Source organism: Sinocyclocheilus rhinocerous, unplaced genomic scaffold, assembly GCF_001515625.1.
Source record: "Sinocyclocheilus rhinocerous isolate Xijiao unplaced genomic scaffold, SAMN03320098_v1.1 scaffold14, whole genome shotgun sequence".
NCBI lineage: Eukaryota > Metazoa > Chordata > Actinopteri > Cypriniformes > Cyprinidae > Sinocyclocheilus > Sinocyclocheilus rhinocerous.
This window is the reverse complement of record NW_015629561.1, coordinates 1,589,143-1,612,758: the sequence shown is the minus strand read 5'-3', so window position 1 is coordinate 1,612,758 and position 23,616 is coordinate 1,589,143. Positions and strand designations below refer to the sequence as shown.

The 23,616-nt window shown below is 38.0% G+C and overlaps 1 protein-coding gene across 1 annotated transcript in view; it reads left to right on the top strand.

Annotated features, from left to right (window-relative positions):
* The window catches only part of LOC107739294 (cadherin-4-like), a 238,594-nt gene that overhangs the window by 192,335 nt on the left and 22,643 nt on the right, over positions 1-23,616 (top strand). The window contains exons 7-10 of the mRNA XM_016551374.1: positions 267-323; positions 6,430-6,574; positions 11,493-11,665; positions 22,662-22,799. Coding sequence (XP_016406860.1) covers positions 267-323; positions 6,430-6,574; positions 11,493-11,665; positions 22,662-22,799 — 513 coding nt within the window. The remainder of the gene's footprint in view (positions 1-266; positions 324-6,429; positions 6,575-11,492; positions 11,666-22,661; positions 22,800-23,616) is intronic.

Below are 23,616 nucleotides of genomic sequence, written 5' to 3'. Positions count from 1 at the left end.
GCGAAAGAGAGAGAGGGAGAGAGAGAGAGATTAAGTGCGTGTGAATACCTGCATCTGTGCGTCTCTCAGAAATATTCAGCAGCAGCGTCTTCTAATAGCGAATCTTTAAGTTGAACTGCTTCAAGAACCTCACTACTGAGAAATGTCATGTAGCCTTTCAGCTGCGAAACTATTTAACTGATAAATTCGCAGGGCAGCCGCAGCTCTGACAACGAGTTTCTGGTCGCGTCTCCGCGTGTGTGCTACTGTGTGCATCTGTGAGAGAGAACGGGAGAATGTCTGTCACTAAACCTTTGGACAGAGAGGAGAGAGCCTCCTACCATGTAAGTGCGCCTCTTTCCAGAGTTGGCTCGGAAAGATAATTTTTGCCCTATACAGATCCTATTTAAAGTGGAACAGGCCTCAACCCATTTAAGAAACATGCTCCAGTTTGCAAGAGTTTATGGCCTTTTGCCAGTCGGAATAAAACTAGAAATGTTTCTGCCTGTCACCCCAGGCTGCCAGCAAGCCTTCCCTCCACCACATCTTCCCCTACTGTCACTCTCTCACGCGCTCCTAACACAACACATTGCTTTTGATTCCCACGGTTGTTCCTTACAATTATAACTGCCTCTTTATCTCATCTCTTTTGCAGGAAGTGTCAATAGGCCCTTAGTATATATTTAGATCGGCTATAAAACGAGTTCTTCTCTGTTTGTGGCTCCTACTTTTGACTTATGGCTCCCTTTCTCTCTCACTCCGCCTCTTTTCTCTTAACTCTCTGGTCCATTGAGCAGTAGATGATGTGGCACTGTACGTCTACCTATCAGTCTAAATTACGGCTAGGCTTGTCTCACCAGGTGTGTGTGTAAGTGTGTGTCTGCATATCTGAATAAGTCAGCACCCACGGTGGTTAAGTTAGCTGATGTGTGTGTGTGAGTGCATACATTTTCTAAACATAGTGAGCTGCCTCTGGAGGCATTGTACTATGGAGGCTGTCCCAAAAGGTAGGTAACTTAATTATGCTGTCACTTAAGATACCTCATTCGGGTCAAAATCAGAGGTGACACTGCATAAATCCTCTGCATAGAATGCAATCCCAGAATGCATTGCGACAGGCTTAGTGAAGAAATATATATATATTTATGTAAATGTATAATATATATATATATATACATATGTATAAATATACATATATTTAATATATATTACTGGTCAAAAATATGCAGTCTTCAATGTCACATGATCCTTTAGAAATCACTCTAATATTTTGATTTGGTGTTCCATTATTATCAATAAGATTTGGTGTTCAATTATTATCAATAAGTATTGGTCTCCTTTATTAATTATGGTTATTATTAATATCAATGTTGAAAACAGTTTTTGCTGCTCTTTATTTTTCTGATATATTTTAGCAGCACTTTTTGATGAATAGAAAGTTCAAAAGAACAGTATTTACTTAATCTTTAAATCACTATAAATTATTTACTCTCACTTTTAATCAATATAATGCATCTTTGCTGAATAAAAGTATTAATTTATTTAAATGAATGAATTACTTTAATTTTACTTCTTTAAAAAACACTTCTGAATGGTAATGTTTAATGGTTTCCACAAAAATATATATTTATATAGAAAATCATCATTTTAAATTGTAATAATATATCACAATATTAAAATTTGTACTGTATTTTTGTCAAATAAATGTAGCATGGTGTTTTAAAAAACAGCTTTCCAAAACAAAAAAAATACTCCAGACTTTTCACCAATTGTGTTCATCTGTCACGGCTCGCTACTGTGAGGAGCACGGAGCGAGGAACGAGGAGACGCAGAGTCGAATTCAAACTTAGACTTTAATAATATCCAGGGAAACAGGAAAACACACGTAGCAAGGGTAGACATCAACAATTCCAGACAAGGGAGAACAGAACGGGCAAGAACTCAAATAGGGCAGATAACCAGGGGCAGACAGGTGAGGAGGATAACTAATAATGAGAAACACCTGGAACTAATAGAACTAAATGGGGACAGGAACAGGAAGGACCAAATAAAGACTAACAGGAACATACACGTGACATTACTTTCCCCTCCCGGAAGGCGCGTCCCGCGCCCTAACAGTTACACTGGGGGTGTGGTTGCCCTGGAGTCTAGTGCAGGGCAGGAACTAAGTGGAGCCAAGGAGGGCCTCCAGGGCAGATCAGGGAGCCCGGGAGCCATGGCGAAGCAGGCAGTTCAGGTTGCCATGGCGGAGCTGGTAGCTCAGGGGGCCATGGCGGAGCAGGCAGTTCAGGTTTCCATGGCGGAGCTGGTAGCTCAGGGGGCCATGGCGGCGCAGGCAGTCCAGGAGGCCATGGCAGATCAGGCAGTCCAGGAGGCCATGGCGGATCCTCCGTGACCTTAGCCGGCTCGGCCACCACAGCCACCACGGCCACGGGCATATGCCCCCCCAGCCCCAAAAAAATTTTCTTGGGGATAATTAGGAATTCTGGGGGGCGCTCTGGAGGAGCGGGCACTTGAGGGCGCTCTGGAGGAGCTGACTCTGGAGAGCGCTCTGAAGGTGCAGGGCTGGCTAACTCGGGGGAATCAGGAGACGAAGGAGGGCTGTACAGGACCAGCGGAGACGAATGAGACTCAGGGGACGATGGAGAGCTGGACGGGACCAGCGGAGATGAAGGAGAACTTTCTGGAGCAGATTCTGGGTTGAGGATAGGAGCCGAAAACTCTGGAGGTAACGCCATGTCCAAGGACGCTGAGTCAGCTGCGGCCGGCAGGCCTGAGTCAGCTGCGGCCGGCGGGCTTGACGTAGGAGAGGCTGGCGGGCTTGACAGCGAGCTGGTTCTGGATCGGGGCCGGACACTCTCCAGACACCGGAGGATCCCTTCCCTCCAGCTTAGTCCAGTGGTGTCTGGGAGGTCCACGGGGCGATGGTAATTAGCCCCGATCCAGAACAGCGAGTTGAGCGTGGCATCGTCCAAAGCCGTCGCCGTGGCGAGCCCGCAGAATTCCCAAGTGTACTTCACGAAGGGGAGATCTCTGTGGGCTAAGGCGGCGAAACAAGCGGCGATTTCCATGATCGCGGGGGGAAAACAGTGAAAATAAAAAACTTTCAAGAAAACAAAAACGGGGAGAAGGAGCACCGTTTACTTTTTTTGTTGGGTCTGGAATTCTGTCACGGCTTGCTACTGTGAGGAGCATGGAGCGAGGAACGAGGAGACGCAGAGTCGAATTCAAACTTATAGACTTTAATAATATCCAGGGAAACAGGAAAACACGTAGCAAGGGTAGACATCAGCAATTCCAGACAAGGGAGAACAGAACGGGCTAGAACTCAAATAGGGCAGATAACGAGGGGCAGACAGGTGAGGAGGATAACTAATAATGAGAAACACCTGGAACTAATAGAACTAAATGGGGACAGGAACAGGAAGGACCAAATAAGGACAAACAGGAACTAAATGGGAACATACACGTGACATCATCTGTGTCTGTTTGTGTATATTATTATTATTATTATTATTATTGATTTTGTATAGTATATAATTAAAGTAATTGAATGATAATATATATAATTGGTTTAAAACTTATGATTATATAAAATGACACCCTGTGTTTTGTGTTATTTATTTATCCATTCATGATTGATTGATTGATTGATTGATTGTGTATGATTTGTATTTGTATAAGAAAAATGTAGGCAGTGAGACAACTCAGTAGGTTTTAATAGGAAACAGCTAATGTGTACGATTGTGTGTGCGTCTGAGCATAAATGCATGTTTACGTTCAGTTAGACATTGCCTGCAGTTAGTGAGTCAGGACGATAGGTGTATGAGCACTGCTAAGGTTAAGTGGCCCCTCGGGTCTTGTGCGGCGGTTAGCTTATGCAGCCCCTCTGTTACTCACCATAGTATGAATACCCATATGACTTCTCATATCTGGTATCTGCTCACAATTTGCACTCTAACTCTGGATGTTCTAGTGCAGAAAGCCCAGTTTTATACACAAGGCTTTTGATGTAATGTATGAGGAGGTTGATTCAGTTAGAGCCTTCTTGAGTAGAATACAATACTTTTTATCAGCGCATCACAAGGGCCGGAATTGGTGTCTCCAGTGCTGCAATTGAACGCAGTCATGAACTTATTACAAGGACAATCCCCCCGGAGCAACCTGAGGTTAACAATGGTGATGGCTCATAATTAACAACAATTGTGTTAACAATAGTGATGACTCCCTCGTCACAGAAACCAGACCAGCAGCTGGCTATTTAAAGCTGATCTTTAAGTCAGCATGAAATTAAAATAGACTAGATTAATTTTCATAATTCACATTTGTGGTTTTATTGTTTAATATTCATAAATGAATGTCATTGCAAAGATAAAAAAATGGAATTAACAATATGTTTAAACAAAATGTACATTCACGTTCAAAAGGTTTTAAAATATGCTCACCAAGGCTGCATTTATATATTCAAGAAGACAGTAAAAACAGTAATATTGTAAAATATTAGTCCCATTTAAAAGCACTGTTTTTCTATTTGAATCGAATGTATTCCTATGATGACAAAGATTAATTAGAATTTGAAATAGATTTGTTTTGTAACAAAAGTCTGTACTGTCACTTTTGAAAAAGTAGCCCTATTTAGTTACTGTTATAGTTAATTCATTTTGCCTTTCTTTCTTTTTTATTTATTGGCTTTGTTGCCTTAATTTGACAGGATAGTGGAAAAGTGGCAGGAACATACAGGGTCAAATATCCAACAATTCAGTCTCTATAAACATTATGGAAGTAAAATAGGTTGCAAATGCAGTTTCATTTTGACATAAACCACTGCAGCTCTTGGATTTTTGATGAACTTGGAATTTAGATATTTGTTTGTTAAACCTACACAACAAAAATATGACTTCATTATGAATACAATCACTTTTAAGTCTTTCTCAAAGTTTCTCCATGATTGGCCCAGAACTGTTAAAACCTGTAAACAACAAACAAGCTCAGGTGTCTCATTAAAACAAGGGAAGTTGTCTTCACTCACAGTATTGATTGTGTTTTGTTTAAAAGTGAGTCTAACGACCACTTTGATTTATAAATGATAATGATGAAGGGGTACTGTGAGGGTACATTAGACAAAAAAAAAAAAGCTTGAAAAACACTGCCCTATCCTAACAATGGCCATGGCAAATGTACTGCAATCACGACACTGACCTTCTAGCTATTTCTGTGGTTTGTAGTTTTCCCTCACTTTGTGAGTTTCCAGTTGTTTTTCTTCACTGCCCACAAGTCTCCCACCACTAGAGTGTGTTGCAGAATTTTAAAAGCTGATGGCTTTGACACAGTGGCAAGAAAAGAAAATAAAGGGATAAAGAACTAGAGGAGGATTCTCTGATTCTCAGCCCATCTCTCTCTCTCTCTGTCGCTCTGTCTCTGTCTAGCGTTTTGGTCCTGTCAGCTAGCATGTTAATAATGCCATTAAGCCACACATTTGCAGTCCGCACGCTCTCATGGGTCGACAGATCAAAGATGCAGTGTCTCAGCCACTAACAACAGACAATCTCACACATATCTACATGCTCTCACACACACACACAGCCGCCTCACCAACCCATAAAGAATGCTAAGCACAGCAGCTGAGGAAACAGATTTTCCTGTTGTGTGTCTTTATTTATTTGTTTGCTTGACAGTTAGTTTTGCCGTGCACAACAAAAACCTGTCGTCTCGGACGATATTAAATGAGAGCATTTGGCGGCAGGTGTTGTATTACTGCAGAAATGCATATAGAATCTCGATGTTCCCGTGTATAGTGTATGGAGCAATGCAACCCTCTTATTTGGGATGTAATTCCGGGGAGGGATTTTAGGATAATAGTTTTATTTAGTGCGTGTGCATGTAATTCTGTAGTGAATAAATTCAAAGAAGATGAATTTGGAGTTAATCCAGCTTTAAACCTTTCCTCTATGCCTCTCTTTTTCTCTCTCGATCTCTTGCTTTTTTGTTTCTCGTTTCCCCCTCCCTTATCCCATCTCCTGTGGGAATGTTCTATCACTAAAAAAACTATTTTATTTTTAAGGGGTTGTTTATCTGAATTAAAGAAAGCTTTATCTCGCCTCACACATTTTTTTTTGAGATCTAACCAAAATAGTTTTTTTTTTGTTTTGTTTTTTTTTGAAGCTAAACTCCAACTCACACTCTGAAATCCTCTCTGAATAATAACTCATGGATTTTAGATAGGAACAACGCAATGCCTTCCCACCGGAACCCGTATCTAACATATGAAATATGAATGCAATTTCCATTCGGTGCGTCCACTGAGCACACAGAGATCTTTAAAGCCTCTGAGTTTCTTAAATCTGATTTAATATCAGTGCTGTGCTTTCCGCAGAATCATCTGCAGAGGTGAAGTTATGTGTGAATTATGAATTATTAATTAATGTGCTTTTATTGTTGTCTCATCCGCAGCTCAGAGCCCATGCAGTGGATATTAACGGAAACCAAATGGAGCCTCCTATTGATCTGTACATTTATGTCATTGACATGAATGACAACAGACCTGAGTTTAAGAACCAGGTCTACAACGGATCAGTTGCTGAAATGTCCAAACCAGGTACGTATCCACAATAAAAGTCATGTTGATAATTATGCTGTGATGATGTGTTTCACATTTCTGATGATGAAAATGACCGAAATCATCATTACTTATGACAGCACTAATATATTAACAATCAACATTAAGATCACTCCTAACTTTGTGCGGAGGTATATTATACCATATGTATTATTATTTGTTAATAATGTTTGTATTACTATTTGTTAATCATATTTAATTATGATGTGCAATGATATATTTATATATATTTTTTAATTATTTGTTTATTAATTGATATGTGTAGTAGTAGTAATAATAATAATAATTATTATTATTATTATTATTATTGAGATTATTATTTTAATAATTTAGTAAGATATAAATTCTAATAATGCCATTATTATGATGATGCTGATGATATATATATATATACACACACACACATTTATTTATTAATTACTTTATGATTTATGTATTAATAATATTAATTATTTAATTATTATTTATATAATATATACATTTAATATACTGTGTGTTTCTACATACTTCTTAATGTCGCACAAAGGTGGCCTAAATGCATTTACACAGAATCACAATCAGAAAAAATGATATCTCGCATGCTCAGAATTTCGATTATGGATTTGCGTGCACCGCGGACAATAAACAAGATGTGCGCTGATTATTATTATTTGTTTGTGGTATGCATCAAATTCTCATCACTATTATTGTACTAATTCAAGTCAAACAAGGGAATCTTTTTTTCATCAATCATCAAGGTTTTCCCTTGATGATTTATTGAATACCCCAAGTGAATCAGCCCTTACTATGAACGCTTCTTTGTGCTCTCTGACCCGGCATTCCCATTGTGTCTAACAAACACAGGTTCAGTTTCTTTCTTTATTCTCCTCCTCTTCGGGTCAGTGTCGACTCACTGAGCAACCAAAGCATAGACTGTGAGTCAGATTGTGTTCAACTTCTGTAATGTTATGGCCCAGAAAGCTTACCTCTAAGGACAAAACTTTAGTCTTTATTTTGTTGAGCTCTCCACACAGAAAACTTGATTCTCATGGGAACAAAGAGAAAAAAAGAACTGCACAATATTTTCTGTTTCCCTTCAGTAGAGCATGGGTCTGCTCCACGCCAAACAAGCACTGTAAATCATCCATGGAAAACTGACTCATTACAGGCTGTTCCATTTTCCCTCTGCTGTCCATGCTGACATCCTCCATGTTTCACGTGAATTAAAAACATGAAGTTCACGCAAATTCAAGCTAAACTCATCTCTAGGCTCTCATGAGACCCCAGTTAATCTCATTGCCTTGAAAATGGCAATGCCAATGTTGACCGTTGATATTCTGCGATCACAAGGATTAAATCACAGCAGATGTTTTGTATATTTTAAACATGAACGTTGAAAGAACATGTTTATCAGTTTAACTCACCAAGGGAAGCTTGGACCAAACAGATGCTCATATCAGAGTGTCTCTGAAGTATTACAGCGGATTTTCCATCAGCTCCTGCACTACAGGCCACGTTCAAAGAGGAGCATGCAGGGAAGTGTCCTTATCACCAGCCGCATATGTATGTGAACTTATCAGATCAATTCAACAGAGGGATCCATCTTTAAATGATACATTACTGATTTCATTGCCAACAAAATACGTATTTGGAGGTGTAGACACATAGAGTAATTAAATTGTGTCCATTGCTGCCTAAACACAAGTAATCACCCAATTACTGCGCATTTAGAAGACTGATCCAATTTAAGTTTAATCCAATTCAGCTGTGAATCAGACCTGGATCAAATTAAACTGTTTTGTGTGAATCCAGTAATTTTTCCCCCTCATATATATATATATATATATAAAACATTAATACATAATACATTATAATACATTATATATAGTATTATATATAATACATTTACAAAAAAAAATATGTATGTGACAAATGTGCCCTACATTTTGTCTCCATTTAATAATTTGCTCAGAAATACATCACATTATGATAGTAACATTTGTTGCGACAGAATACAGACACTCTGTATGGAATTTGTGAGATAATATTACAACACCAGTACATAACATTAATGACATTATGTAATCAGTATTTAGTATTCTTTGAGGAGAAACAGAATGTTAACAATTCAGACTAACTAAAATAAATAAAGTAGTCTTTATAAATAGTTTTTTGTGAATTATCCTGTTTTAGTAACAACCTATGAAGCAGTTAAGGCAGCGTCACAGTTCTCACATTCTCAAAGTGTCTCAAAGTGTTCTTGTACTTTTCACAGTAATTATTCCTAATTTTCACTTTTTTTCCTCAATACCCTGTAGAAAATTTGTGTGCCAAAAAGTCAGCTGCACCACCCAATGACAGTGTTTAGAAAACTCATATTTCCAAGCTCACGGAACTGCTGTAGCCAATTATCTTTTGAAATTCTCTCTCTCTCTCTCTCTCTCTCTCTCTCTCTCTCTCTCTTTTCCTGACATCTTCAAACTATTCTCTGTTGTTTTGCATTTTACTGGCCTCAAAAATCAACACTGATCCTGCCTCATATTTTAGTCAGATGTATCCTTGTTTACTTGGCTTTCTGTTCTTTTGCCTAAATAACCAATGACAAGGGGATATGTTCACTGTCTGTTGCAGAGAAAAACAAGCCACAGCAAAAGAGCGGCATGGCTAGAAAATTCTGTTTTCACACTTCCAGCTCACACGGCCGATAAGGAAATTTGCTAACAGTGGACGATAGGATGCTACTCAATGCTCAGCCTCAGACAGCTGGCCATGGGGGTTAATTCGGCCCTGACGTCCATGCACAGGAGAGGAGAAGAGAGAGAAAAGAGAGCGCTGAGAGGAGAGAGGAATGTTTCAATCAGTTTAATGGACTTAAAGTAGACGTCTGCCTCTGGCTCTTTTTTGCAGGAAAAGTCATTTGCCTCTTCATAGTCCTCAAAGGACTCCATATGGCTACAGCCCTGACAAAACAGATTTGCTTTGAAAGCCTCACCATGAGGGTGGTGTGAGACAGTGCTGAGTGTAATCTGTGGTGGAAAACGGAGTGATAACAGCTTGGAGGACTGGTTTAGTCTGGCTAGCAGCTTGTCTCGGACGGACAGTCAAGTATAGAGAGCTTTTATGTCATATTTTCAGTGTAAGCACGTTGTGATCTAGCCATACCACAAGTGATTGAAAATTGGGACAAAGTGGCGGCGAGATGGGTTTTGCATGTTCGTGTCCGAAAAGAATACTTCGCATTGGACAGCCTTGAATTGGTGGGTGATTCGAAAGGATACGTCGCTTTCAACTGAGCCGGCCCTGCAAGGGTCGGTTTCCATTCTCAGACTGGTTATGTTAAACTTGTTAAAACTAATGACTCCCCAATTTCTTATATACCTGTGAAAGAGAGAGCCTCCCGACCAGCACGCGCCTAATGAAAGGAGGAATTTTGAGCTTCAGTGGTTTAAGTCGAAAAGCAATTACAGCATTGAATTAGTTTTCAAATTAAAACGCAATTGAAAAGGCCCAGGGGTTAACTGTTTCCTGCACGGTCATCTCTCTCACTTTTACAAATAAAGAGCATTTAATCCCGTTAAAGAATGGCACTCATTGAAAATTGAAGGCGACAGAGTTGACATGCAACTCTTTTGTCTTCTTCATCCCTCCACATGTGCTTGCTCGCTCTCTGGTTGTTCAAAAATTGATGTAGCCCTATCAGAAGAGGGCTTAATTGTTTTTCTTCTCCCTTCGCTCATTTCTTCCTTTTCCTCTTTCTCATGGGGCATAGTGACAGATTCTGCTCTGAAACTCAATGAACTTTGAAATAGAACTCTCAGCCACAATTATCCCCTCATAGGTGTGTTGTCACAAAATGATGGCACTATCTCCTCACAATTACAGCGGGGCTGGAGAAACCCGCAAATGCGTGAGGTCTCGTGTGTGGCTAAACGTGCGGTCACCCCCCTCGGACCAGCTTTCTGGGTCACCATGGCCATTAATATTAAATGACAGAAATGACTGGAACACAGGAGCGACAGAAGGGCATTAACACAGACTGACAGGGTGACATTTTGCCCACGTCGCAAGGAGGTTTATCCTCCGTTTCTCTATTTGGAGGCCCCTAATTGCTCACTCACATTTAAGATGGTGTGAGACAAGCTCTCAGAAATCGATAAACATGTTTTGGGGACTAAAGGCCATATGGACCCCCACCCGCATCATACGGCACCTGACGCCTCGCTCTCATACAAACACATTTCACACTCATGCACACCCAGCCTCAAAACCCAGCATATTTATTATATATATAATAAATAATAATATATATAATAAATAGAAATATTTTTGAATATTTAATGATATTTAAATAAATATTTAATTGAACTCATAATACATTTAATATTTAATTACATATTGAATATATATTCAATATTTAAATAAATGTTAAATATAAATTGTAACAATTATGTTACAATTACATTTTTTATCTAAAAAAATCCTTCACATAATAACCAAAAAACACATTTAAAAAAAAAAAGACAAACTTTAACAAACATTTCTATAAGTAATTTCATTTTGAGTTTAACACTGCCCACACAGCTATAGTAGGACTGAGGGATAATGAAAGTGACAGAGGCAAGAGAGGCAGACAGACCCTCATTACCGAACAGATTCTGTATGGATAGCAGAATCAGAAATGAAGAAGATGAGACAGCTTGGGTGAGAAAGACCCCGGGATCAGATGTGACGTTTGGACATTGCTCTGACACAGGGAGCAGCACAAAAAGATAGAATCACTGATCAAATAGCCACCGTTTGTGCATGTTTGTTCTTAGCGACTCGGACAAACAAGCGCAGCTGCTTTGTGACAGAAACGGAGTGATTATGCATGCATTAGTGTTTTGATTCACGCTTGTTTATCCCTCTTCCTCTCCAGGCACTTCTGTAATGCAGGTAACGGCCTTTGACGCAGATGACAGCATCACGGCAAATGGGCTAGTGCACTATCGCATCCTGAGCCAGACGCCGCACATCCCCATTCCTAACATGTTTACTATTAACGGAGCCACGGGAGAGATCAGCACCATCGCTTCAGGCATCGACAGAGAGGTCAGTCAGGTCTCGTACATGTAAAAGCAAGCATGCTTCCAAGAAGCTGCTTCCGTTTGATTTTTCTTTCAAAGAACTGTTGATCAGTGTGAAATGCGTTTGGAGTTCTCATGGGTTTGAGTATACAAGTGTGTGTGCTTACACAAACCTTGCCATTCCATGAAAAGTGTTTGTCTCGGCTTCACATTCTGTCTCCCTGCATTAGAAAATCATTAGTTCTCAGCTATGGTGTGTCTGAGCATACTTGGTGTGGATGGTCCATAGTTTCCTGTGAACAACATTGTGAAGAGACATTCTTGCACTGTAACAAACAGCGCTTTAAGAATCAACTTAATGATCAGCCTGTCCTTTGAGCTGTCTGTGACCTTTTCAAGTTGAAGAGCAGTTATCTGCCCTCCCAGAACACCCCATCAGAGCAGGACAACAGTCAACGCTTCAATGGCTAAGATGCTGAAAATGCTGCAAAAATGCTTTGCTGGATTTCAGAATGCATAGTATCTGTCCAATATAGTATTGTGGGGTTTTTTTTTGGTTAATATCACACACAAACCCATGCTCTATGAAAAAGTAGGTGTTTTTACTGGGAGAGAAGAATTGCAGAGCAGGAAGTGGCACATGAGTGGTTCACTCAAAAATGAAAATGCTGTCATCATTTACTCACTCTCATGTCATTCCAAATCTGTATGGCTTTTTTCTGTAGGACACAAAATAAGATATTTTGAATGTCTACAGTAATGTACGTGGGGTCTAATGCAGTGGTTCTCAACCAGGGGGCCTGACTTAAAAGTATTTAAAATAATTAATTATTATTAATGTATTTAAATAATTTACATTTAATCTAAATAAAATGCTGAAAATAAGCACAAAAAAATCAAGATATTAATGGAAATGGTATTTCTTTTTATGTTCCCTCAGTAACTATTGTTTTTAGTGAATAACACAGTTCTGAATAACTTCTGAATCACAAAAAGAATTGTACTTAATTTATTTTATATATTAGATTAATTAACCACATTAGTTAATTAAGCATATCAGTAAAAATGTTTGAAAACAAGCAGCTTTGTCACATTACGGTGGAAATGTTGGAAATATCTTGGCATATCTTTGATTATTGTGTAGGAAAACAGGATTGAGAAAAGGTTGAGAAGCACTGGTCTAATGTTATGTTTTGGACCCCACTGACTTTCATTGTTTAAATAAAAAGAGTTCCTCAAACAGGTTTGGAAGACAATGCTACAACATGAACACACACATGCACACAAAGACAGAAACTTTTACGATCCTCAAAATTTATCTCGGCACCCTGATTTCATTTCATACCGAAATGAAGTATGTGTTTGATTCCCAGGATAGTGTTTATTTCTCATGCTCGGTAAAGGTATGCAAATTGGGTTTCAGCCTCATTTCTGGGATTTTCTAGCTTGTCCTCTGTTGCACAACAGAGATATGTACATGCTCCCAAGTCTTGTTATACTTATTATTTCCAGCCCCACCTAGAATTAATTCAGCTAATCATTGGGGTCTTCTTAGTGTCTACTTCAGAATGCAGTTGACTTCATTTTCAATACATGCATGCACTCACATACCCACACAAATGAACTCTATGGGTCATGGGAACAGCTTTCCCATATCTCATCTGAGTCTCAGAGCCTGACCCTTCCCACCAGACGTGTTCCCCTGTTTGACCTCTTCATTAATCCCCCTCTCTATCGCTCTAGCGATCCCTCTTTCTTACGCACACACATACACACACACACACACACACACAAACACAAGGACACACACAGTTGTGTGCTCCTCCTTAACCTCCCTCTGCTCCACTAATGAGCAGGGTCATTCAGAGGTCCATTCAGTTTATCCCAGAATGCTTAAGCGGACCTGCAGGGAAGTCTTTCAACTTCCCCTTTATCTCTCCATCCTACGTGATCCCTTGCTTTCTTGCCACAGATTCTAGTCCCATTCTCATTAGCATCATATTAAAATATTGAAACATTTCTAGTTGTAGTAACTGGAGACCACTCAATGTGTTCAGAAGTATTAATTGTATGACAAATAGTGCTACTGCTCAAGTATAATTGATGATGATGATGATGATTATTATTATCTTCATCATCAGTTACACTTTAGTGCCAGAACTATTAGTTACTGTAGGAAGTTCATATATTTATTATTATAATTATTATTATTATTGTAATCATCATAAGTGTAGCTATTATAAGTTGTACTTTAGTGCCGGAACTATTTGTTATATAAATAATACTTTTATTTTACAACAATAATAATAATAATTTCAAACCATTAAAACAGTTGTTGTTCTAACAAATTATTGTTAGTAAATTACGTATTAAAGGTTAATGGCTTGTATCAAATCACTTTTGGTGGCCTTTTTATTAAAATATGCTACTTTGCAGTCATTGCAGTGATTTTTCAGTTGCTTAGGGAGGTTTTGGCACTACGGTTCTATTACAGTCTTCATCATTATTCCTTTGGCATCTTGTTTCACATGGCACGTAAAGTTCTCTACCCTTCATGCCACGTTAGATGACGTTTGCTGTCATCTCAAGATTTTCTATTTTCTCTCTGACAAGTTATCATAAGTCTGTACCTGGAGCAGTGACTCCTGCTAATCCAATGACTAAGACAGACTGGCTGAGATGTCTACAGGAGCATGAATGTGGGACGTGGTACCTACTGCAGGCAGGTAATCTGTCCTCTTCTCAGGACCAGAGAGCGACCCTCATTAATCTAACGCAGTGATTGCGCTCTCTTCCACCTGTGCACTCCAATTAGAACTGGGACACACTTATGTGTTTACAAAGCCACATCGCAAATGGAACATTTGGAAGATTTTCAACATCACATTCTCTGTCAGGCAAGATGTTGTTGGACGAGACTGAAAGGAATAATTCACCCAAAAATGAAAATTCTGTCATTATTTACACACCCTCATGTCGTTCCAAACCCGTATGACTTTCTGTCTTCCATGACACACAAAAGGAGATGATGGACAGAGTGTCCAAGCTTCTGTTTTCCATACAGTGATCGTGGATGGTGATTTATACTAACAAGCTCCAAAAAAAAAAAAAAAGCAGAAGTATCTCCTTTCATTTTTCTTTAAAAGGAGATAGAAAATAATACATGCTTGGAACAACATAGGTTTGGGTAAGTGACAGTAGAGAGGGAGTAAATGATGACGACAGTTAGTATTCAGTAAAATGACAGTAAAGACATTTAATGCTACAAAAAATAAGCAGCACAACTGTTTGATACACAACATTGATAATAATTAGAAATATTTCTTGAGAACCACTCAGCATATTAGAGTGATTTTTGAAGGATCAAGTGAGACTCAAGACTGAAAATTCAGCTTTGCCATCACAGGAATAAAATACTTTTTTTTTTTTTTTATTAAATCAAAATAGAAAAGAGTTATTAAATTGAAACAGTATTCCAGAATATTTTACTGTAGTTTTGATAAAAGCAGCCTTGGTGATCATAAGAGACTTCTTTCAGAAACAGAATTAAACTTTTGAATGGTAATGTAAAAAATGTCCCTCATGTTTGTTTTTTTTTGGGCCATTTTTGAAGAGGTGATGTGGTGGTTTTTACAGGCATTTCATGAGAAACTCAAGCTCCACATTGGTGACATGGTAGGGCAAAAACGTTTTCAAAGAATATGGAAAACAGTACTTGAAAATTTAGTTAATTGGACTGAGGCATTGCTGTTTATCCACTTAGTGTTTAGATTGGTGGGCTTGTATGAATATACTCCTCCTGAACTTTCAGTGTTTTACCCAACGGGGGCCACATGGGAAATGGGCAGCTGTCTGCACATACATATACCAATCCTAGCATTTGCCTCTCTGCATTCCCATCTGTCTCTTTCACATACACATTCTCTCATCAGGAGCATAATCCTCCTTCATCAGTACCTGTCATCTAATTGGAATATTTATGCAGTAATTAGTGGGTTGAAGAAACCTGGTGCAGTCACTTGCAATGATGGGAGTTCACATTCACTTGATGTCACACACATCTGATCAGGTCTGAATACCAATTACCCTCTCACACCGAGACCCCATCACCTCCACACACCTCTTAACCTGCTCGCCATCACCTGTCTGATTACAGCAGCTAACAGCAGCAGCCCTTCTCCACGTCTTTTGCACTGCATGCCTTTTACTGCAACTGTCATCTTGTCTTATGCCCCTCGTGCCAAATATGTCCATATTATGCACTTTACAACCAGCCTTCCCCATTTCTGTCATTTTATTTCTTCACTTTTCCTTTTAATAGCACCACATGAATCTATAATATCATACAGGAATTAAATGGAATAGGATGTGTGTGTTTTTACGGGTTTAGGAAAGACATATTTCTGCAGATAAAAATTAAAATGAATCATTTATTCACCTTATAATGTTCCAAACCATTATGACTTAGTGTTTTTCTGTGAACCACAAAAGGAGACGTTTGGAAGATTGTTCATGTTCCTCATTCTATTACAATGAAAGTGGGCGGGGTCTACAGACTGTCAAGTTTCGAAATGACAAAAAGCATTCACTAAAATAAACATTGATAGTTTAACATTTGAAAATTAAGAAATTAAGACAACCACAGATATTAGTATTGTAATGTTACTGTTGTACTGTAAAATAAAATAATTACAATATTGTTTTTCTATCCACCTTTTTCCTGAGTCACCGATGAGCACCGCCATGATGGATTCTAACTTCCGTTTGGATGCTCTCGTCTTCCGGACTCCATAGAAATCCATGTTAAAGCGGGATAAAAAAGAACGACTGAATTAATTCATCTGAAACTTTTTCAATATAACTAAATATAAAAATGTGCACAGGGTTAAGCTGTGCTGTTATTAGCTTCAACAGTAACAGCAATAAACTTATTAAGGAATTCCTGTAAAGTACTTGTTTTGCGTACCAGCAAATCTGTCCGTGTCCGGTGCTGTATGCCTTACATAAACGATGACAAAAGAAAATGAGCATGGCTTGCACCGCTTAAGTTAAAATAAATAATACAATAAAATAAATTGTTGAAATAATATGTGCTCTTATCATTTTGTGGACAAAATCCCCCTAACTTCACCCCAATCGGGAGCTGTATGTAGGATATTTGCACTCATCTGTTTTCAGTGCAGCTAACCACATGTTGCTTCATGTCATCAACTATGACAGGTGAGTTACTGCAAAAAAACAGTCATTGCGACACTGTAAAGTGATGAAACAATGGTACCATGTGCATTTTAAAACCATTTTCATAGGTTTAACATTATATTATCAGCTCAGACAATATATTAATTTGACTAGAAACACCAGAAGACAGGAAATGTAAAGCATAGTTCCAGTCACGCGAGACTTCAACATTCAGGAAAAAGGTGGATATTATTTTTATTTATTGTTCTTTTTTATTTTGAATTACTATTACAATAGTAATATTTCTTATTTTAATATTTTATTTTGATTTAATAACAGTCATTATATTCTTTTAGTTATAAAAAGTAAAAAAAAAAAATTTCAATCACAATTGTTATCGCAGTTAGGTTCCCTTTCAAATGGGAACTCTATGCTGCATCCTCTAGAGGGCGCTTTGGGGAATGTCTTTCTGATCAGTCAACTGATACAGTGGGTATAGAAAAAAATCCCCCCCTTTAAAGTAATCACAGTCTGAAATGAAGACAGACTCAGTTTTATCCTGCTGTATTTACTCAGTGCAACTTATAACATCCAAGTGAAAGATACACCAACATGTCAGAAAAAAAAAAAAATTATTAGCCATTTTTTAATTGTTGACATTGGCCGATACATTTTTCTGTTTGACCGATAAGTGTCAGAAGCAGGACTTTTATTTTGACAGTGCAGAGAATGCCAGCACAGATGGACAGAAGCTTCCATTCTCTGTCTTCAGTTTATTTGGTATCTGTTTTATATCGGCCATCGACCACTCTGCTCTCTTCAATATTGGCACTGGCCATCAGAATATCTATTTCGGTCCAGCACTAGCTTGAACAATCTGTTCTAAACATCTCCTTTTGTATTTTACGAAAGAAAGAAGGTCATACAATCTCAATAGACATGAGGATTCAATGATGGCAGAATTTAAATTTATACATGAACTATCCCTTTAAATCCCATGGCGCTTTTCAACCAAATGTAGCATGTTCATTTCATTTGTCAGATTGATATATCATGGTGTTTAGTAACGGATTTGAATCACATAAAATCAAAGTGCTTAAAAGTTCTGCAGCAGCAGTGCTGTATCTTTTGTCTTGTGTGTGTGTGTGTGTGTGTGTGTTAAAAGCCCTGCATGTCTGTCTCTGCAGCTCTGTGAATCTGTTCGAGCCAGATTGTCCAAGCTGTTGCTTTTCATTACCTGTCTCTTGTCTCTGCCAGAGGCCATGTGGTCTGTGTGCATGCGTGTGTGTGTGTGCGCTTGCCTAGTTGTGTCAGGTCTGGGTTAGAACGTGTCCACTCTGCCGCACCTCATTAGGAAATCGATCGGTGTGAAGTACATGTGTGTGTGTGAGTGCCAGTCATTCCCAGATGATCCAAAACTCCCTCTTTGTGTGAGACGGGGAGAATCATAACTTCTGGTTGCACTCTCTCCACTATCATCTCCTCCTCTCCTTCCCCTTATCACCTCTTCTATTCCCTTTTCTCCCGAGGGAGCGAGCGAGGTGTGTGGGAGAAGTGAGGTCAGGGCCTGTTGGGCTGTGTAATGCTCCTCATAACAGTTGACTCAAGCGTGTGAGAGTCTGTATGGATGAAACTCGTCTCTCGCTGGATCTGCTCTCAAGTCTCAGAGATTCTGCCAGTTGTCCTGAGGTGTAATTGTTTTACATTCTCTTCAGGACTGGAAATGTGTTTAAGCTCATCTCTTGGTGTCACGTTCTCCGTTCCCGCAGCCGGCGCTGTATGAAAAATGTGCAAGATTAATTACACACTGATTTGTTTCTCTTGTTCTCTGCAGAGCATAACCAGAGGAGACAGTATTGATATTTCATTATTGTGTTAATAAAGGTCAGCCACTATTGACTTCTCATTAATTGAGCCGAACTGGTCAATATTAACGAGAAGACGCAGGTTTTAATGACTCTCAGTGTGTGTCCGCAGTACTCTGCGGTTCTTTAAGTGCCATAAAACCATGAGAGCTCCTCTGAGGAGTCCCTGACCTGCCTCTTAAATACAGCTACCTGAGGGAGAGTGAAATATGGATGGGTAGACAGAAAGATTATGAAAGAAATACTCTGAAAGACCTGTCCAGTCAGTCAGTTAATTAACAAAAAGTTGAATGAAGGTTCCCACTAAGGAAACTGGTATCAGACAGGCTTCCAGGCATCATAAGGTCACGTCCATTGAGCTAAAACAAATTCAAGTGAGCTTTAGAAGTAACCAAATAAATATTTATTGACTACAATGCATATTTCCCATTAGAAGTTGAATCTGAAATTGAAAAAATTAATATTTATGATATTAATTTACTTTAAAACTTCCACCAACAGCTGTGGGAATATCATAGATAGAGAAGGATAAATGCTATGCTGCCCTCAACAGACTAAATTAATGCATCTTAGTAGACGGTGATTTCGTACATGCTTTGATGCCTTCCTTCTTCCTTATACTGTATATGAAATCTTTTTTTATTCCCTATTGAGCTCTCTACTAAGGCATTTTAACTAAAATCATAGATGACCGATTTGTAACTCTCTATGGTGCACCCACTCCATGTGTTATATAAATAGCGCTTAATCTTTTTTCATATTGATTGTACGTTATACTGTATATACACTACCGTTCAAAAGTTTAATTTTAAGGTAAGTTATTTTTTAAAGTGCCCCTATTATGCCATTGTTAAGGTTCCTAATATTGTTTTGGGAGTCTCCTACAATAGGGTTACATGCATGCAAGGTCAAAAAACACTTTAGTTTTTTCAAAATATGCATTTAATATCACCTCATTTTCCAAAGATTCTCAAACGATTCATTCAAAGCAGTTCTAATATTCAGTCTTTCTAAACCCCTCCTTTCCGTGAGCCTACTCTGCTCTGATTGGTCAGATGGCCCAGTCTGTTGTTATTGATACCAAGTACAGCGCATATTGGAAATGATTCGCCAATTGCCATAGTTCTATATTTTGAACGCTCAATAGAAAATATAAACATCTATTAGTTATCATACTTTACAGGTTGTGATTCAGTGGAGCCAGCTGGTCCAAATAAACTGGGTACTGAGCCATCTTTCAAGAGCAAGCATTTTGTGAATCATGCGTTGAGCTCCCCGAGATTAGAGAAGCAATCGTCAGTAAAATACATTAACACAAAAAGATTGGGGTTGTACTGCTGTGGTACAGTGGGAAAAGATGAATTTTAACCACTGATTCTTTGCAGCCTCATCTTTTGGAAGTGAAAATAAAATGAATTTACTTTCCCAGCGTAGGACACAGCGTCTTCTCGACATGATGTTAACCACATGAACAAGCTGCAGTGTTTAAGGGCGGGTCAAGTTGTTTGTGGCCGGCCAACTTAGAACATAGACAGGCATTATGCAAATGTGTTACCCCGCGACGTGTTGCCATCATGGAATTGGGACTTGAATTACTGACGACTCGTTTAGGCTGTTCAGAGTCGATTCTTTCTTTTGGGAGACAGTAACTTTATTTATCGTGCACTTTCGGCTTTACAACTTTGCAGATTGTTTACATTCACATACAGCTACATTACACACTGTATGAAAGGCAAGATTCGAAATGGCATAATAGGGGCACTTTAAGAAATTAATATTCAACAAAGATGCATTAAATTGATCAAAAGTGACAATAAAAACATTTATAATGTTACAAAAGATTTCTATTTCATATAAATTCTGTTTGTTTTGAATTTCCTATTCATCAAAGAACCCTGAAAAAATGCTTTAGGGTAACACAAAAAATGTAAGCAGCGCAACATTTTTAACATTGGCAAGTCAGTATATAAAATGATTTCTGAAGGATCATGTGACACTCAAGACTGGAGTAATGACTGCTGAAAATTCAGCCATCACAAGAATAAATAATACTTTAAAATATATTTAAATAGACTTATTTTAAATTGTAATAATATTTCTTAATATTACAGTATTTTTTACAAGGTACTGTATTTTTAGTATGTTTTTGCTCAAATAAAAAATATATTATCTATATTATATGAAATATAAGGTGAGATATATATAAATTATAATTTTTATATAATTGTAACATTTTTTTCCCTTGTGAAGGATACACGCATGCACGAAGTTGGCTTTACAGAAGGCTACATAATTAACACAATTATGCTGCCTACGTAGGCAGTCCTAAGCCAGAGTCAGAGAGGCATTTCTCATGTTTAGTTATGGTTAAATGTAATGTCCCATGGGCAGTCATCTGCTAAAACAAAAGGAAGCCATCAAAGTAAAACCATCAAGATCTACAGCAAGCTCTTGTGAGGGTATTCATTGCTTCACAGCAGCAGTCAGCCACCTCCCTCCAAGACACCCGTCCCCCAGACCAGTCTCAGTGGAACACTGACTTGTCCTTGACTCCCCCCACTTCCTGTCTACAACAACAGAAGGCTTTCGGCCAACCGGATTAATACGGCTGGAGCTGAAAGAGGCAGAGGAGAGGCTTTGGCTCAGGTTCAGCTCTCTGTCTCCTCCCAGTGTGGACTAACTGGAGTCAGATTCACCCGAGCATGGACGGGGGCACAGTTTCAGATCTGTGCCCAAAGGAATGTTGGCCATGCAACAACAAACACTTCGATGTGTGTGTGCGCACATGTTTCTATCCATCTGTTGCCCTCGCAACCCTTGCTTTTCATCCGTGGTTACAAACAGGCTGGTTCATGTCCGTTGATGAAGAGTTGTTTTTGCACACTGATTATCTGTGTGTATGCATGTGGGTGTGTGTCTTTCCATAAATATTGAGTGACAAAGTATCAAAGCAAAACAGAGCTCACTGTAGCCTCTTGTCCTAATTAACAGAAAAGCCTGCATACAAGCAGACAGACAGGCAGACATATCCCCAGACAAACACAACGAGCCGCCATTTCCCAAATATGCACAGTCTCAAAGTCTGTGTAAGACAGCTTTGTTCAGGCTTAGATGCCAAACTTCTAGACCGCTCGGCTGTTCCATCACATAAAATGGATGAATAAGGTTTCTAGTCATACTTTAGGGACAACACTAACAAAAAGTGCCATGGTATTACCATGGTTTCCTGAATCTATTTTCTATGGTAATAGGTTTTCATGTTCTTTGGACATGTACCATGTTTGTATGGACATATACCATGGTACTTTGGAGCAGTGTTGTTATTGTTAACAAAAACTAAGACTATTAAAATTTGTTTTCGTTCATTGAAATAAAGCTGAAATAAAAGAAAAATATAAATGTCAGATATAGTAAATTAAAACTATATAAATATAAAAAAATATATAAATAAAAATGACAAAAGCGCATGACAAAATTACTCAAATGAAAACTGAAAATATAAAAATAAAAGCTATTTCAAAATATTATTAAATACTGTAAAAGTATATAAATAATGCTAAAATAACACTGATTTGGAGTATAGTATATATTAACTTTATTTCCAGACTCAAAATCTATTAGCAAAGCAATAAAATAGACAGTACAACATACAAAACAGTACAATACACTTAAAATAGACATTGTATATTAATTGTATAATTGTATATTATTTTGAAGTAACATAGTAATCATTCAGTAACAATTTCAGTCTACCATGGGATTACCATCTGATATCATTTCTCTGCAGTCTTTCCCAGAAGTGAAATTAAATATAACAACATTTTTGTGGTTGTCCTCAGGAAAAAGAAAAAAAAAAAGTAGATTTTTTATTATTGTTTTAATTCCAAAACTGCATAAAATCTGTGGTAAGTCCTGATTTACATGTATGATGTGTGTCCTTTCAGTTGATTAAAATGGACATGTTCTGTGTTGTTTCAGAAAGTGTCTCAGTACACCATCATAGTTCAGGCCACTGATATGGAGGGCAGCCTGAACTTCGGCCTGTCCAACACCGCCACGGCCCTCATTAGCATTGCTGACATCAACGACAACCCTCCGGAGCTGGACTCTAAAACAGTGAGTACCCTACAACTTACACGGAGAGCACATACCATGGAATTAAAAGCAATGATTGTAAATAAACTATATTTCATTCAGTACTGAAAAGTGTCTTTTAAAAATATAGTTGAATTGAGTAAAAAAAAAAGTCTAATAGATATGACCATAATTCCCTAGTTGATTGATTACATTAACAATTGCAAACATTTTTGTATTACAAGTTTTCTGAAATATTATGTTTAAATATGCAAATGAGGTGGTATCTACTTAAATATGCACTCATTTGCATACTTTCCAGAACTGAAATCTGAACACTGGATAAAGCCAGATTCAAAATTCTTGTTTCTGTTTGTCGACAGATGAGAGTCAAATGTTTTTACAGAGGGGATTTTGGGTATGTTTTATCACTCCATAAATCAGACAATGCTATCAACAGCCAGAGGGGAAAAAAACTAATTTTCACTATGTTTTTAGCAATAAAATGTTGTCTAATATTAGGCAAATGATATATAAACAAACCCCTCTGTAAAATCCTTTAAATATACAGTCATGGCCAAAAATATCAGCACCCTTGGTAAATATGATCAAAGAAGGCTGTGAAAATTAATCTGCATTGTTAATCCTTTTGATCTTTTATTTAAAAAAATTATAAAAATCTAACCTTTCATTGGATAATAAGAATTTAAAATGGGGGGAAATATCATTATGAAATAAATGTTTTTCTCATATAAAAAACCAATGTGCCAATGTGTATTAGAGAAAAACATTTATTTCATAATGATATTTCCCCCCATTTTAAATTCTTATTATCCAATGAAAGGTTAGATTTTTATAA